Below are 18,527 nucleotides of genomic sequence, written 5' to 3'. Positions count from 1 at the left end.
TGGAGGTACGGCTGGCCAGTATCTTGAAGTGAAGGTGTTCCATTAGGTCTGTGGACTAGTCGGGGAGTGTGCTTAGGAGGAGGGTGGGTTTGTGGACAATGGCGATTCCTCCTTCCGGGGTAGTGGGGTGGTCCTTCCTGGAGATCTTGTATCCTTGGGGAATGGCGATGGCGATGAGAGAGCTACATTACAAACCACAGACAATGCCCTCTTGGCATCACGTCAAAGTAACAGTTCACCTTCGACCTTCGCTCTTAAAGAACAGTTTCCCCTCCAATAATCTTGTTGTATCCTTGTCTTTTACTGCACATGGTTCCGCTGCTGTTTGTTAGGTTTGCTCAACACAATTACAACATACATATAAGCAATCTGCTGCAATTTAGGTATGTTAATTCCATTTGCTACTGACAATGTTACCAGATATTCCAGCTTGTTGTTGGGAATAATTTGAGAATGTGATTCTATGCAAATACCAAATTGGGGACCTTTTCCGTCTCACTAATAATGTAAAAGCACACTCATTGTATCCACAGACTTTTATTGGGCTTTCCAGATGTGAATCAATTTTTCTGGTAAAATAAAAGAGTTCCTACAAAAACGCTCAACTCCTGTATTCTCTTGGACCTTGCAACACATATAGTAACTAGCTCAATTCTCTCTGAACCCAGGAAGCATACATCTTTGACTCACTCAGAGATAAAAGTGGATCCCCATTTTATCACTACAACTTTGACAGAGCACAATAAAACCGAGACAATAAAATACATTCTATTCAGTAATCGGGAAGGCAGAGACAAGACACTCCCCAAACAATATACTTCCCCAGATAAGCCCAATGGTTATCTGGTCCATTACAGGAGAATAAAACATACAAGTAGGGCCTAACTAATTTCTCAAATAACTGGAGCATCCTATTCAGCAACTGCCAATATATTTAACATGTTCTTTCCTTATTACCTGAGTGTGCAGACTCAGGAGTGGACCTGTAACCCTGAGTGGGTGAACGCGGGGAGAGGTTGTGAGTGGGTGATCCAGGCACGCTTTCTCCCGAAGACAGGGAGCGGTTCAGAGAGGTGAGACTGCGGCTGGTGTGCAGCAACGAGGCCTGCTTGGTGATCTTCCTGAACAGAGAGGTCTTTTTCTTACTGTAAAAAAGAAGAAAAGAAGGACTGCATATTAAACACTGCAACAATGTACTGGGATGGCGCAACCAATTGTGAATAACCATTTTGTGTCTGCTGTTTGCCACAGATCCAAGGTAGTTTAGTCAGTCTGATAAGCAGCTGAGCGTCAACGAGCTGTGTGAAACAGGAATTCATACAGAGAAGTCAACTAGTGGTAACCCAAAACTATAAGGATCAGCATTCAAACTGTAGTTTCAGAAAGGTCCTTTATACATAATTAAATTGCTTGTGAAAATCCAAATAAACTGAGAATGCAGAATATGCATAGCATGAACAGCAATGCTTGTGAAGACAAATAGACCTGCTGAATTTGAACAGATTCAAAATAAAGGCAGCCTGATGAGGAGAAACTTCAATTCACGAATATACCAGAATGTAAAACAGTTATTTCTATTCACTGATTTCATATAAACACTTTGGGGAGCACTTTTGTTAGCTATGTTATATATTACAACTTTACATCTGTCTCAAAATATAATCGGATATATAATCGGGGACAGACTTCGCTACATAGGATGTGGAACAAGGTTAAAGGTTTACATCAAAACTTGACCAAAAAAATGTCCCTTGTGAAATAACACATTCTAAGAGGAAGGTCTATTACCTGTAAAATGATTTAGATTCTTGTTTTAGTTCAAATATTTGTATGTCGCCATGTGTAAGGTTTGCTCTCAGCCTACAGAATGCGCCACAAGCACAACGGACAGGTTAAACATTTTCAGTACTTGGGGCTCAAAGGAGGCCAAGAACTCACCTTTCAGGCCCATCTTTGGTTTTGGTCTTCTTGTTACGGCGAGCCATCTTTGACTTGTGCCCTGATTTACGTGCTGGCCCAACCTTGATGGAGGTGTTCTCGAAGGGAGTGGTGGAGATGGACACCTTATTTCCACTCTGCCAAATACAGAAAAGAAACGTGGTTCATTACTTGAGACACTGGCTAACAGCATTTTTTTCTATGTGAGCGATCTTAAGTGCCACTGTTTATGGTAAATTCAGGGATAAATATATGCAAAGTAAGAAGGGACCCAATGGATTTTGTGGTAAGCCATCTTTTCAAAAACATGTTGATTTACAGAAGGGTTGAGTTTACAGCCTTGTAGGTATGAATTTAAAGGACCTCGACTTCCAACCATAGTAAGTATGACCTAAAGTGATTAGGTCTGCAATAATTCCCAGGCCCAAAGAAGTACACTTCCCATGCAGTAGGAAGGGTGTCATGGGACCAGATTCCGTGAAAAAGGTGGAGCAAGATCTGTTCTGAAAGACGGATTGTTAGTTTAGAGTTGGAGGAGCTACACAGATCACTCCCAGTTTTCGGACCAGTTGAAAAGGAACACGGCTACATTGTGTTCCCTTCACACAACCAGGTCCAATCAGGTACTAGTTCAGGAAGAAGAGGGACATATTCCCACTATTATCATTTAAGCCTGACCAGAGTAGGAAACAAAGGAGGGTGTGAAGGCTTACTGGCAGCTCATTGACAAAAGTCACGTTGTCTTCATTTTTGGGATTTTCAAGCTCTCTATGGCCTAAATGCCCCTCCAAAAGAGCAAATAAAAAGTCTTGGAGTCTGAAGGAGCAATTCCGGAATACTTAAGATGGTTAGGAAAATCCTTCCCCTGCTGCCGTTTAATGCTAGGAAATTGCTAGTTCAAGCCTTAATTCTCTGTCGTCTACAATACGCAAATGCCCTTTATCTAGGTGCCCCGCGTTCAACGATAATAAAGCTTCAGACTGTGCAGAACTGTGCAGCTCGACTCCTCTTACAGATCCCCCACAGAAAATCTGCGCAAGCAGCGATAGCCTCTCTACACTGGCTATCCAGTTTAAATCCCTTTGTACTGTCCACAAGATTCTTTACTCCAAGGGTCCACCTATCCTACACTCCATCATCCCGCTATACCGTCCCAGTAGAGCCTTGCGCTCTGCAAATAAACGCATGGCAGTAGTCCCAAGAATATATAGGTCCAGGGGTGGGGGAAGACGATTCTCCTACATCACTTCCAAGAGCTGGAATGCTCTTCCAAATTGTATTTGTTTGGAAGACGATTATATGTCCTTCCGCAGACAACTGAAAACGTTCTTGTTCCCGGTCGCTTAAGCTAGTCAGCTGTGTAGGCTCTGTTCCTAAGCGCTGGGAGGCCATCTGGTAGCCATGCGTTCTACAAGTGCCAATTCATTAATTCATTCGAGTCTTTCCGGGACGATGCTTTAAGTGTAAGCACAACTTTCATACCCAGATCCAAGTGAATCATTAACAAGAAAGTGGGAACTTTTACATGCAGGGAGGAAATTAGAGCCCAACCGGGGTAAAAACTCCTGTGAACCACTGATTATAAAACTTCTTGGAAGCCCCACAGAATCATTAAGAATTATATGGCTCCAATGTCCTTGAACACTTTTTGTTTGCTCTTTAATATAAAATAAAGTATTTATAGCACTTCATTTATAGTGCACAATGATCATCCTTTGGCAGATAGTAAGAGCAGCTTGAGCTACAAATAAAAATGTTTATGCTCATTCTTGACTCTGTATGGCACAGTGGAGGGACAGCATGTTCAAATAGACTAAATCAGGGAGGCAGAGAGCTATAAAATGAAATACTGTGAAAAAAAAAACCTCTACTGGTTAAGCTGCCAACGTTGTAGAAAGCTACATAAGACTGGGAAACAACCACCAAAAGGATGAATAGGTCATCCAAAAAACATCTACCAGAGTACAGATAGATGCAACACTCCCACTTCTTGTATGGTGTAACCTAGTAGAATTCAAAACTTGATTTTGTTTCATGCGTAAAATTTACATCCAATTACTTACCAACTAAATAACAAAGACACGAGCCAGAAGGGTTTAAAGTAATGTTAAAAAACAGAGTCGCAAAGTTTAGAAGTTCAAAGTTAAACCATGTGTAAATGACTGGGTTTGTGGCTCCATTTTACTTGAAGGTATGAGGGACTTATGTACTTGGAAATTATTTAATTGCAAAATTCGAAAAGTTGTATATGGACAGTTCTAATGAATTAAAGGGTCCATTTTACTAGCCCAGGTGTAAACTAGTATATTTTTTGAGTGGGTGAGGTCTTTATTCTTTTATTTATTTCCTTCTGCTTCGTCTTCGGTGTTTAATGCTTATCTCTATGCAAGCAATGGCAAGAAGTTGAATATTTTACAAGTTCCTGTACTATTTAACTTCATAGTTGTACATAGTTGTAAACTCCTCCTACTGCCATAATCACCAAATAAACACTTTCTAGACGCTTCCCTCCTCTATCCCTCCATTATCTTTTTCAATCTAACTAACAGACTTACATGTCCACCACTCAAATTAATTCGTACTTCCCTATACTAATTCTTTTTGGGTTCTGGAGTACTGTGCTATGCGCCAAAAAGTGGTTCAACGCCTCGTCAGGCGTAGTAAGCGCGATATAAAAGCAATTGCAATACAATATATACTACTACTGCATTTCCTCTTTTATTCTATCTTTTCTTAACATTTAAATACAAAAGTACCAAGACACACCATAACATTTAATAAAAATTTTACTACTACAAAATCCTTACACTTGCTGAACTTCTCAGTGACTAACAATAAAGAATAACAAGTTTATGAGTTCAAGATGAGTAAAAAAATAAAAGACATTCACAGATCAGAATAAAAAAAATGCCTTTATGTGATATAAAGAGACAATTGTGCATACACAGCAAAATAAGAAATGCAATTAATCATTTCATCAATCTGATTAAAGATGCAGCATCACCTTTACCAGGGGGAACATTTTTGACACTATACAAACACTGAATATTTGCAAAAATGATCAAAAGGGAAAAGTATTAGGAAATAGCAAGACAGGTAAATTCAGTCTTTCATGGTCATAAGGTAAACAAAAGCCACAGACATCACCGTATAAGAAAGTTACAGATTCCAGATGTAGAGCTTTCTAAGCCTGAAGTTGGCCAACCCAGCCTAGCCTCCCCTCGCCTCATGCAGATGAAAAACAGATGTTTGGCGAGCACCATCAGCACAGAATTAAGGGCTTTGGCTAGTAAAGTCGGGACATACCTTAAGAATGAGTTCCACCACCTCAGTGTGCACCAATCCATTGACTGGTTCTCCGTTTACATGGGTGATCAAGTCTCCCTCGCGCAGACCGGCCTCGTGCGCGGGGCCTCCCTCTTCCACATGCTGACAGAAACATTAAGCAAAAAGAAAAGTGTCAACTGAGCATGCTTTTGAGCATCTACGACAATCCTAACTATTCATCCTGCAGGTAATCGGCAACACTCCATGGAGCAAAGCTTTGTCCTCTTTCTAAAAAATGTACAGTCATTTATCACTTGGTTGTCTTCTACAAGCCTTGGCAAATGTTAGAATGACCAATCCCTGAAACGTAACTCAGATTTTAATTACTTAATTAACCAATTAGAGGCACAAAGTGCTTAGGATAGTATGGATGAAAACAATTATTGCATAATTACCTAAAATCATTGCAATTATGTACATCTATGTATACATAGTATTTAAAAAAAGTAATGAGAGCCGCCAGTATTTCAGTTTTTCCGATCTATCTTGCGACTGCCACCTAGGAGTAAAAATGAATCTACCCTATAAAACCTCCTCGTACACTCGGATAATTAAAAGATTGTATATGCAGTGCTTTGAATTTACTGTGGCAAATCTATACCTCCCCACAGTGGGCATCCCAGATGGTAGGTCCAATCCCTGGACTTCAAACTGCCCTGGCTATAGCCTTGTAGATGCACCTGTAGATGGCTTCTCACTTAATAGGTCTTAAGTGTTCACTGTTTCCGGTTATGATTTGTTAGGTGATACCACCAAGTTCCGAGTTCCTGTTCTTTACTGATTCAGAGCACCTGTCAGGCCCTGTTGTCTCATTCAGTTCAATTCGGACCGCTTTCATATACCTTCTGAATTTGGCCAGGTCTGCGGGCACGGAACATGCGAAAAGCCATGAGATTGCCTCTGCAAAGGTCCTAACCTCATGCCGTAGGAATATTGGCTTTAAGAAGGCCCAACGTTGTTGTAATAAAGCTGGGAAGCAACATACAAGGTGTGGCAGGGACTCTGCTCTATATGTGCCCAGCCGGAATTTGATTACCTACTGCAGGCAATTCCATCCTGGGTTCAAGTCCTTAAATGGAAGTTGTACTATCCTGGCCTACTGGATGTCTTGCAGGCATTTCTTGCCCAGTGACTATTCCAATAATGGGATGTTTGCTTCATAGAAGGAAGTCAGGCCTGGTCATTCTCCCCTTTCCTTGTATATTTTTATGTTTTCCTCTCTCGAGAGAGCTGAAAAATGTGTTTATTTAGAGCTTTCTTTATTGGCAAGTAACTCACTTCTTTTAACGACCATTTGGCCATTGCGAAGTTCTGTTTGGACACTACCACTTGCATGTAGGGGTATCTAGGGGTTCGATCTCCCTTCAAAAATTGATTTAGGTATTTCTTTTATAGATACTCTGCGTACTTTGAGTATCTGGCAATAATATTTCGCAAGGGTGCTCATTCATATTTTTGTTGGACCACCACAAACTCCAAACTCCAACCGGGTCAAACTGTTGCTTGTCTACTTTGGTAGCTTAAAGACATGTTAGTAGCCCAGGCACTGTGCTTTTTCCAGTTCAGACTCCATCTACCCTGGGAAAGCTTGCTGAATGTATCCTGCAACCGCTAACAACTTAGATTTTACTACTCTCCTGATTGGTATCGTCTTGGGGCTGCATAGTTTCTCCTGTAATTTGCCTAGAGCGTATGTGGTCGCCTGTGTTTTGGCCTTCATTTTGGCCTGGTGTGCATTGCTTTCGCTGTGTCACATAGTCATGCCCCAAAATAATTATAGGTTCTTACTATTCCTATCGTACGGTTCCCAGACTCCATCTGAGAAGAGTTTTTCGTACGTGTTGCCCATAGACTAACACTTTGGTCTTACTTGCATTAGCTCCTAACTCATTGGCTTCTTTATAGAAGTTCAGGGCGTCCAGACCTTAAGGCAGCATACAGACTCCAAAACCAACAACCCATTCATGTACACAAAGCCCCAGAAAGGCATACATTAACACAACAAAAAATACCACAAATGGTATTTTCATGAAAATATATCAAAGATGCATAACTACACTGTCATATCCCAATGGCTCAAAAGGGAAGAAGAAGCGCAGAGAAGAAAACCACATCAAAAAAGGGAAGAGAAGATAAATAAACATCCCCTTCTCCTAGAGGCAAGACACCTAACTCCATGACAGCAGGCTATAGTGTGACATTGAACTCCGCAAGCAGCAGTGGCCGCATATCCAGACTAAGCAGAAATGTAGCAGTAGCATCAAAATAACTAAAATGATATATTTTTAGATGGGTCATTTTCAATTTTATAGGCGGCTCTCACTGACATAGGTATTTTGCAGGCTATAAAATCTTGTTTTCCGGCCAGAGATTCTGGCCAGAGGCTCAGAAAGAAAAAAAGATTAGTGTCTCCATATGTGACTCTTCTCTTGTCTATCAAGCACATGATTTTCATTATCGTTCAACCAACAGGTGAATCTCCTCACCTGTGCCTCCATGGTATATGGATCACTTTGGTTTTCAGGTGACATGACGATGATGAAGGATTTATAAAGAGCGACAAATACCCTGAAATGTCTAGGCGCTGCCTTTGGTGTCAATTAGTCAGAGCGGACCGTGCGGTACAGTTAGGCTGAGAAAAGCCAAGTTTTTAGGCCTTTCCTAAATTTGAGGAGACTGGGCTCTTTTATCAGCATAGTGAGTAGGGAATTCCAAAGGCTAGCCTTTGTAGCTGTGAAGCTTTTACCTCCCCATCTAACTCTGTTGACTCTAAGAACCAATACATTTCTTAGGTGGGTGGATCTAAGCGCTCTGGCAGGAGTATAGGGTTTTAAAAATGTTGTCAGATGTGTTTGCCCCCGTGTTGTTTGAGGGATTTAAATGCGATGCACAGAGATTTAAATTGAATCCTTTTAGCTACGGGTAGCTAGTGGAGTCGGGCTAAGGACGTAGAAACTTAGTCGAATTTAGACATGCCAAGCAGTACTCTTGCTGCAGCATTCTGTACCTTCTGAAGTTTATTAATGCTACGCCTTGGGGCACTGGAGAAGAGGACATTACAGTAGTCCAGTCCTGAAGATATCAGCACTGTTACCACAGTCTTCCTTAGGTCCATGGGAATTGCTGGGACGATTTTCCTCAGCATTCTCAAGATGAAGAAGCATGCTGAGGTGGCTAAATTAATTTGTGCCTCAAAGGATTACTTGGTTTCAAAAATTACGTCAAGATTTTTGGCTTTGAGCACAAGTTGAGCTGGCCACCAGCTATCTGTCCAAAAAGTTAGGTTGTACCCCAGCACCAGAACTTCAGTTTTGGCTGACTTCAACTTCAGGCAATTGTTTGACATCCAGTTGGCTATGTGGCTCATACAATTGTGAAACTGGGTTGCTGTTTGACTAGCTGGACTGCTTACCAAGACGATGATCTGAGTGTTGTCAGCATAGGACACCTGGGTAAAGCCATAGTTTCTTACTAGGCTGCCAAGATTTGTTACATAAAGGTTAAAAAGCGTAGGGCTAAGAGATGACCCCTGGGGGACTCCACAAGGCAGCGTGAAGGGAGCTGATACCATGTTACCTAGGGCTACTTCCTGGGATCGGTCCAACAGGAAGGAGCTCAACAGGGATAGCACCCTTCCTCTGATCCCGATGGAGGACTGCCGCTCCCGCAGCAGCCCATGATTAACCGTATCAAAGACTGCTGACAGGTCCAGAAGGATTAGAGCCGCATTCCCCCCACCATCAAGCATCAGCCTAAGTTCCTCTGTAGCAGTGATAAGGGCCGGTTTGCTGCTATACTGAGCACGAAAGCCAAATTGAGTGTAATCAAGAATGATGTCATCATTTATGAAACCCGAAAGTTCGGTGTTCATCGCCCTTTCAACCACTTTTGCCAGGAACGGAGTCTGGATATCGGCCTGTAGTTGAGAGTCTCCTTGGCATCCAGGTTCGGTCTCTCCAGCAGAGGAAGAACAGAGGCTTTCTTCCATTCTGTAGGAAAGTGTCCCATAGAGAACACTGTATTGAATTGAATTGAATTGAATTGAAAAATAATTTATATTGCGCAGAACAATAACCCGCAGGTATCAAGGCGCCTGAAGATCGTTGTTAATGGGATGGCAATAATTTCAGGCGAGATATGCAGGATTTTAGGAGGGCATGGGTATGATGGAGAGCCCGATTTTGTAGTCATGATGAAATCAGCGGTTGGTTCCACTGTTAACAAAGAGAAAGAGAGTCCGAATAACAAATTCAGAGAGATCTTGAGTTAAGTCCTGAGGGACTGCTTGCATCTTGTTAAGCTGGACCAGTGTCTGGGCCCAGTGTTTATCCTGCTGTGCGAATAAGTCAAAGACAGCCTTGACTTTATGCTGGAAGGAATCTGATAAGGAATTGCAGAATTCCTGATTGATGTTAATGTCGAGTGCAATTGGCAGCTTTGCAAGTTTTTTTACGGTGGTGAACAAGGCTTTGGGGCAGTTGTTGGCTGCTGTGATTTCCTCAGCAAAATAGGACGCCTTTTCTCTGAGAATGAGTTTCTTCTAGGTTTGGAGAGATGTCTTGTATTCCAATCTAGTCTTTGCATTATTTTCGAGTCTCCACTTCCTCTCTGATCTACGGCATAGTTGTTTATGGGCTTTCAATGTATCGTTGAACCAGGGTTCAGATGGTAAACTCCTTGATCGACGGCACAGTTTAGGGGGTGCTAGTTGTGTCATGGCCGAGTCTAGCCAGGCATGATATTGAACTGTGGCAAGATCGGGGTCGGAGACTCCCTCTCTCGGATATCCAGTGAATTCCAAAATTTCCTGCATCACTTTGCCCCCCCCAGGAAATGAATAACCAACACCTTGAAGATGTGTGCTGTTTTACAATCGACTCAAAGTTCACAATACTTTCTATAGTGCGTTTTTTAAATGCGCTCAGCCAAACAAGGATCACTTCCGAGTCTCGTAATGTAACCTTACACAGCACGGTTTTGGCAGCAGATTCAACCCTCTTCCTCTCAAACTGAAGATCAAGCCTTCTATATTGCCCTCTGCTACCGTAACCACTGCTTTAATATCAACTGTTTTTAAAAGTCAGATCTGTATGCATTATGGTCACAGTACTTGACAATAATTTCACACCCATGGCCAGATCTGTGTCACGAGGGGAGCCACTAGATTCTTTGGGAGCATCAGTGCCCAGAAAACAGGGTCTAATCACATTTCAATCAATATTCTTTCTTCTTCTCCGCCATTGTTGTGTTCTCCGAGTCAAGCACACCATGGTTTCTCAGGCTCCTGAAAGCAGGCCCCCTCAATTACTGCAGGGCAATGGTGTGGGGGAATCATGGCCTTTTATCCGACCAGGAACACTCCTTCACACGCCAACGTACTGCTGAAGATGCCGTAGAGTCCCAGCACAAGCCCAGAATAAACCATGCGTACCTCCGCTGCACAGAGCAGCCGCCTCGAGCCAGAAGCTAACTTGACTTCGGATCTACCTGCATCCTATGGGGGAAAAGGGGGCCTCCATCCCAGGGACCTACTGGGATTGCTACCACTAGCTTTGATACTATTCATGTGCCAAAACACGCTCTCTGCTGAACACATTTGGGGTATTGTGGGGAAGAAAGGTAGGCGCTCACAACAGAACAGAGGGATGGAATCCCCTCTCCGATGGTAACTAAGCTCAAACACCACACTAACAGTTCATTCCCATTTGAAGTGGTTCTATCTTCCACCAGGCAAGATCGCTACAAATACAGGAAACGGAGCTTGGATCGAGATGTTAAAAAAGTTGCAGCCTTTTTGAGTCCTGTTCCTCCAGACTGCTCTAACTTCTATGTGCATATGTGACTCTAGTGGTATCACTGCCCTGGGCCAGAAAGGGGAGAGACAGGGATCTACCCAACAGATGGATCCCAGAGCTTTCAGAGCAAACACCTTCTTCACCCCTAAACTGTCCCATGGAATGGGCTCAGTACATTACCTCTCTCGTCCCGAGCGGCCAAAAAGGCACTCTTGCATTCCTATGACCTGGTTGTATGCAAGAATTACCAGAGGGTGCTCAATTAGCAGAGGGTTCTGGTGCACAATACAGAAATCGGTTCAGGAAATTAATATTATTTACGAGACTACTAGGATAGCCAAACAAAGGTTGCTAGTGAGATTTCAATGCAGAGTCATCCAGTCGTATGATACAGCTGGCCAGGCTTGTCCTGAAGAACTGAGTGGAGGGGTCACTGAGACCACACCAGTCTGTAAAGTATATTTTGTGGTTGATCGTGTGTGGCACAGGCCCTCTTTACCAAACTTGTGACGGAGTTAGATTTTGTAGTTTGATGTACGGGTCAGGTTTTCATCATTACCCAAATAAACAAAAATATTATAGATAAATTCAAATAAATCAAGTTGGGTAGAACATCTGCGTCTTTAAAAGTAATTTTGTATCCCTGAGTCTTGCAATGCACCACTCTGTGCTAAGCAAGGGCAGGCTTATTTGGGTACTTAGTAGTGCTTTGCCATAGGGCTGTGAAGGAAGCTAGATTGAGATCACTGGGCCTTGGGGTGTTTGAAATAATGTAATCGGGGATGCAGTGCTGCAAAGATCTTGATGGAAATAAATCATCACCTCCAGTACCCACAAAATGTCTGCAAATGGTGAGAAATATCAAAATCTGAGGGTTTGAAGGTCTGTGTACGTTTAGATCCCGCCACCATGCTTATACAGCCAACTCCCATACTTACCCAAACCATGTGATGCACGGTGTAGATGTCACTGTCCCCCATGTACACGCGAATGGCACGCAGTGTGAAGCCATATTTCTTGCCAGCACGGTGGATGACAATGGGTGGCTTCAGATTGGTGACAGCAGGGGAGAAGTCTCTGCTTGGTGAAGAGTCACGCGAGGAAGGGTTGGAAGAGATAGAGCGAGGAGACATTGGGCTCGCTAATGGAGAACAGGTATGGTGATCTGCAAAGAAATAGCACATTAGTATCTCAAACTATGAATACAAATTGCATTTCAAGCGATTTTAAAGATACTCTAGGGAAAAAAGGAAGATGATTGCAGGAGACAAAAAAGGAGTATGACAAACTATGACTAAGGATTTAAATTTATCAATAGAAATGTAGATGTGAATTCATATGTATATAGACCTTCTCAACGAATACTACTGTTCCTGTAAAGTAAACTTTCGCTCCTTTTTCTAAACACATTTGAAGAGAATTGCCAAAAAATGCTCTCAAATGCAAATGCTCTCAAATTTAAGTTTAATCATTTTCATGCGAAAAAGTAATCAATTTCGAATTTTGGCTCAAAATGTATGGACTCAGTAGATTCTTTTGTAAAAACCAACTGGAATCAGAATCCTTGTGCAAAGTACATAGGTTTCAGAAAAATACTACTTCTGCTGCAGCTGATTTTAAGGGATCCTGAGGTTTGGCCCGCCTATAGTGGTACTGGATGGATTAAATGTAAGCAAGTGATACTTGGTATAGCACTTGAAACTGTAGATTGCCTTTTGTTAGCCAGGCAGGTAAATACACTAAGGTCTAGGGTGAGAATCATTGAATTTACTCAAACGGGTAACCTATCATTAAGAATCCATGTCTCCGAGTTGCACACCGGGTGACTTAACCACTAGACAGCATCTTAGGATGGGAGTTTCCCTTTCTGCAGCCAGTTCATTTCTATGTGTTGCTGATAAGTCCACACGTTTTCTGTCAATGTGCGGTATAATGGAAGAAGAACATTTGCCAATCTCAGAATGCAAAACACTGTTGGGTAAAAGGCCAAGACTGACTGAAGAAGTCGCATGGCTGCTATGCATCAATCCTCCTCGAGAGGAGCAACCTTTGTGCAACAGGCACGTGCAACCTGGTCTGCCCTTTAATGCCCATCCACCCTGTTCTGTCCCTGAACCATACCACCAGTAAGGCAGCAACGAAAATGCAAATATCCAATGAAGATAAAAAATAGTAATAGCACAGCAACAAGGCAACTGACGAAAAAAACCAATTAACATACTTAATAAAAATGCTCACAAGTTGATGTCAATTGTTCAGCGTTTTATTTTGTCAACTGAAACTTATTCTCTGCTGCCTGAACTGGACTTAATGGTGAAAGAGCCTTTGATCTTCTTCCAACTAGAGATGGTGTAGACTTTGCAGCTGGTGCCTACTGTGCAGGCACCAAAGTGCTGCGATTAGGCTCAGCGCCAGGTGCTTACCAGAGGGAATCATCAGGGAGAGGGCGGTGGCCGACGCAGATTTGATGACTTTGTTCATGGGTCTGGAGGTGCGCTTCTCGACAGAATCGCCAGAGAGCAGCCGGTGCCGTGCCCTGCGCACAGCCAAGTCACTGATGGCTTTTGGAGTAGTGAACTCGGACCCCTCGTAGCTGTTACTGCGGGTGCGTTGATCAGAAAAGCCTGGGCTGCTTCCAGCTGGAGGTTCAAACACAATACATTAGAAGATGAGAGGATACGTGTTCATACAGTACCCTATATTCAAATTTCAATGCTTATGTACCACAAGATTCGGCAGCATCATATTGTCTTCTCCCTACCAGTTTATGAAAGTATACTTTTTAAAGAAATACTTTTGGACTGTCTCTTATCAAGGCACCAATACTCTTATAAGAAAATAGTTATCAGTGTCTCATCCCTTGTGAACAAAAGAATACATTATTTGCCTAACTAAGTTTCTGATGGATATTATACCATCTTCACAGAATCGTCATATTTTGAAGTTTGCGTAAAGACCTCTAGGGACCCAGTTTGCTGCCAAGGAGAACCATAGATACCCAGAGGAAAAAATAATGCCACCTGGACCATTTGCCCTCATTTTCTCACCAGAGCTGCTTTTTTTACCTGTATGTTAATCATCATTCATCAAGCCTCCTGTACCTGACTGTACGCCTGAATTAGATCTTGGCGGACTCTTTACTCCATCACAACGGTGCCGGATATCCAGTCCGCCTAAATATAAATCCCATAGGATGCAATGGGATTTATATTTTGGCGGCTGGGATGTCCTCCAACATTGGACGGAGTAACCTATCCGCCAAGATCTACATTAGGCCCTGCACCTTACAATGTCTTACTGTGCTCCTTATTCTTACAGGTAAAGCAGAGACTATATTATTTCATTGTGAATATATATTTGCCTGGTTTACATAATTATAATGTTTTATTGTATTGTACTTTACTGTGAAGGCCACCATGCTCCCCTCCAGTAGAGTCATCGCAGATTTGCTCTTCAACCTCCTTGACATTTACCGTCCGCTCCCCTGCCATCCCACCCTCTGTACTATGCTACCTATGCACACTGCCTTTGTAGTATGCCTTTTACTTCACTTGTCACCGCCTACTTTGAGAAAGTTTGTGAGACCGCAAAAAAAACTTTACTGCTCAGTTTTAATTTGCATTGTTTTCAAAGAAAACACTTGCACCCGGCCTACCTCCCAAAAGCTAAGCAATATAAGGAACTTTAAGAAGCCATTAGTTTAATCAGGTGAGACTGATCTAAAGCAAATTAGGGTGTAGGATTTTTTAGAATGAGATGCACAATTCGACTTGTCCCTGCACTCTTTAAATATGAGCAAAACCCACACTGACCAGGACAATAAAAATCGTACGCTGACCAGATGCTTCCTACCAGGCAAGGCAAGTGAGCATATGAAATTAAAAAGGGATGAAATAATTTGAGAAACATATGGGAAGTAGGCCAACTAATCTAGGCTAGCCCCGAAAAACCCATTCAAGGATACATATCTGGAGGGATAAACCATGAAGATTACAGAAAAGTGTGGTGAGGAGTGAGAGGGCAGAATGTGCAGAAAAAACCTGATACATGTTCTTCAATAAAAAAGAAAACCGGTATCACTGCAGATACTAAAGAGAAGGAAACGCATGATGGAAGCACTTATCACTCAAATGAATATGCATTAAAAGCGCAGCTTTTCAAAACAGGAGATAAAAAAATTGCGATTAATTAAGTAAAACGAGAGGTACACAAGAAGCGGATTCATTTTTTCTCATTCATACAAAGGACTGTGAAACCAAGAAGAAGGTCCTGTTAAGTGAATTCAATGTCTGAACAACCCTAACTATCCAGTTTGCAAACAATTTGACCATAAACTTAAATGTAGCTGTACATTGTACTGCACCTGTCAGAGTCGAGTTGCTGAGGTTACTAGCCCCTGATGATGGGGAAGTTGGCACCAGGTCTTCATCCAGCTTCAGTTGCCTCTCCAAGGGCTGCTCTGGGATGGACACAGGCACTCCTTCCCGTGAAGTCACAGTAGAGAGGAGTCCCCCCTCATGCGGCTGTAGAGGCTTCTTCAAGGGACTGCTCTCCTCATCAGCAGAAATCGCGAACCGAGGCATATCCACTAGTGCCGAGCAGCGTCGCCGGACAGTGAGTGGCGGACTGGAGTCACTCTCGGTGTGTGATGACTCTGAGACAGACAGTCGCTTGCGAAGGCTGGAACACAACAAGGGACCACTATCACACACAGCAATGCGTTACACATTTCCCATCACCCATGCTTCTCGCATGCACGTTAAGCACAATCAGTGATAAATTACCCAAAACACTGCCACCAAGAAAAATAACTTCAAAACTTTTTTGCTTTAAAAATAGTATTAACTATCCTGCAGCTTGGTGTTCCAATCAAAATGTTGAGTGGTTTCATTTCAGATGAGTCCCAGGAGCATGGCACCTGACATTGTTCAGTTTATTAACTTTCCCTGATCCCATCAGACAACTACAATGATGTGTACGACTCTCATATGCTACTGACACACTCCCTTGAGACTAACCATATCCACTACAGTCTATTGATACATAGCTCTCCCCAATACAAACACTACAGCCTCAACCTATACTCCCATCGCAACTCGTAACAAACAACAATAGCCTACATTTCGTGATATTAATCATAAGTACCACAATGATGTACATGTCTTGACAATTGCATGGCCGTAGTTAGCTGTTCAATGTTCCATCAGGTCGTGGCTAAGGAATATACCCATAAACGGTTCGGTTGCCCACTGCAAAGGGTACTCTAAATGAAACAGGCGAGTATTGTCTGTGAGAGGAAAAAGCGTGGACTTAAGCCCAGTTTATTTGTATGCCAGAAGAACAAGTTACTTACCTTCGGTAACGATATATCTGTAAGAAACATTAGTTAGTGTTAGATTCCTTACCTTAGAATATCCCCAGGCGTCAGTCTGGATCCGGAAACTTTTGCGTAGCAGTACCCCTGCGCGTCGGTAGGCGTCGTCTGCAGGCGTCCCCTGCGGCTCCGCGTCCGTCGTCGGCGTCGTGCGCCGTGATGACGTCGCTGGAGTATATAGACGCCGCCTCCGCGCGCTGACGTCAGTTCTTTGCACACAGCATTTCCGCGCCAGGAGACGCAGAGCCATGAGAGAACCAACACTGGTGCCATGTAAAACTAGGGCCCTGAAAGGGATGTCCTTAACCCTAGGTATCAGTTCGCAGAACGGGGAGGATGGGTGGGATCGGTAAGGAATCTAACACTAACTAATGTTTCTTACAGATATATCGTTACCGAAGGTAAGTAACTTGTTCATCTGAAAGAAACACGTTAGTGTTAGATTCCTTACCTTAGAATACATACCCCAGCAATACCAACCCCGGTGGTGGGTCTGCGAACCAATACAACTACACCAGAAAGTCCTGGAGGACAGAACGGCCAAAGAAGCCATCCCTCTGGACTTGACTGTCTAGGCAGTAGTGCCTCGCAAAGGTGTGCAGCGAGGCCCACGTAGCCGCTTGGCAAATGTCCTGCAAGGGGACTCCCCGGCCCAGGGCAGTGGTAGCCGCCGTGGCCCGAGTGGAGTGGGCCCTCAGCCCAACAGGAGGCTCCTTCCGAGCCAAAGAGTAGCACGCTTTGATGCAGAGGACGACCCATCGAGAGATGGTTCGTTTACAGATCGCACCCACGTAGCCAACAAACAGTTGATCATCCACCCGGAACTGGCGTGTGCGATCCATGTAAAATGAAAGCGCACGTTTTGGGTCCAGACGATGGAGCCGCTCTTCATCCTTTGAAGGATGCGGAGGCGGGAAGAAGGAAGGGAGGGTGATGGACTGCCCGATGTGAAAGGCCGAAACAACCTTGGGCAGGAAAGAAGGTCTAGTCCTCAGAACCACCTTATCAGGATGAATGGACAGGAAAGGAGGTTGGACAGAAAGAGCCTGGAGCTCACTCACCCTCCTGGCAGAGGTGATGGCAACCAGGAAAGCCGTCTTTAAAGTCAGGAGACGGAGAGGACAAGAATGAAGGGGCTCAAAGGGAGCACACATTAGAAAGGTCAGAACTAGGTTCAAATCCCACTGAGGCATCACAAACGGAACAGGTGGAAACATGTGAGTGATGCCTTTCAAGAATCGAGTCACAATCGGGGATTTGAACAAAGAAGGCTGATCCGGAAGCCTTAAAAAGGCTGAAAGGGCAGAAAGGTAGCCCTTGATAGTGCCCAGAGCAGAGCCCTGCTGGGCAAGAGAAAGAAGAAACAGAAGAACCTCAAAAAAGAGGGGCAGAAAGAGGATCCACAGCCTTTGCTGTGCACCATGCCACAAATCTGTTCCACCGAAAGGCGTATACCGACTTAGTGGAGGAACGCCTGGCTGCCAGAATAACATCACAGACTTCAGGAGGCAAGTCAAATGGCCTCAACTGCCGCCGCTCAATCTCCAAGCATGGAGGTGGAGACTGGACAGGTTCGGGTGGAGGACCGTCCCCTGCTGCTGCGACAGAAGGTCCTCCTGAAGGGGCAGGCGGATCGGGGGACCGACTGACATGCTGAGTAGCTCGGGATACCAGTATCTTCGAGCCCAGTCCGGAGCCACAAGGATAACTTGGGCCCGGTCGCGCCTGATCTTCTTCAGCACTCTGGGCAGAAGTGGTATAGGCGGAAAGGCGTATAACAGACCGCAACTCCACTCGCGCCGAAAGGCGTCGCCGTGCGAATGCCGTCTTGGAAACTCCAACGCGCAGAACTGATGACATTGCGCGTTCTCTTCGGTGGCGAATAGATCTAACCAAGGCTCTCCCCATTGCAGAAAGATGCCTTGCGCCACGTCCGAGTTCAGACGCCATTCGTGATCCATCGAGCACCGACGGCTGAGTTCGTCCGCCCTGGCGTTCAGAGAACCTGCCAGGTGTTGAACCGTCAGAGTCACGCCCTGACGTTCCAGCCATTGCCAGAGGCGCAGAGCCTCCTGGCAAAGGGTCCACGACCC

At 43.9% G+C, this 18,527-nt stretch overlaps 1 protein-coding gene across 7 annotated transcripts in view; it reads right to left on the bottom strand.

The window, feature by feature from the left end:
• Positions 1-18,527, bottom strand: part of LOC147747076 (microtubule-associated serine/threonine-protein kinase 2-like) — a 1,134,689-nt gene that overhangs the window by 29,218 nt on the left and 1,086,944 nt on the right. For all 7 annotated transcript variants that reach the window (XM_086952330.1, XM_086952331.1, XM_086952332.1 and 4 more), the window contains 6 exons: positions 15,424-15,740; positions 13,484-13,699; positions 11,999-12,225; positions 5,245-5,367; positions 1,939-2,075; positions 958-1,145 (listed from right to left, as the gene is read on the bottom strand). In XM_086952330.1, coding sequence (XP_086808456.1) covers positions 958-1,145; positions 1,939-2,075; positions 5,245-5,367; positions 11,999-12,225; positions 13,484-13,699; positions 15,424-15,740 — 1,208 coding nt within the window. The remainder of the gene's footprint in view (positions 1-957; positions 1,146-1,938; positions 2,076-5,244; positions 5,368-11,998; positions 12,226-13,483; positions 13,700-15,423; positions 15,741-18,527) is intronic.

This window comes from Lissotriton vulgaris, chromosome 1_1, assembly GCF_964263255.1.
Source record: "Lissotriton vulgaris chromosome 1_1, aLisVul1.2, whole genome shotgun sequence".
In the NCBI taxonomy this organism is placed as follows: Eukaryota; Metazoa; Chordata; class Amphibia; order Caudata; family Salamandridae; genus Lissotriton; species Lissotriton vulgaris.
Note: the sequence above shows the minus strand (reverse complement) of the source record. Positions and strands in the feature narration are given on the sequence as shown.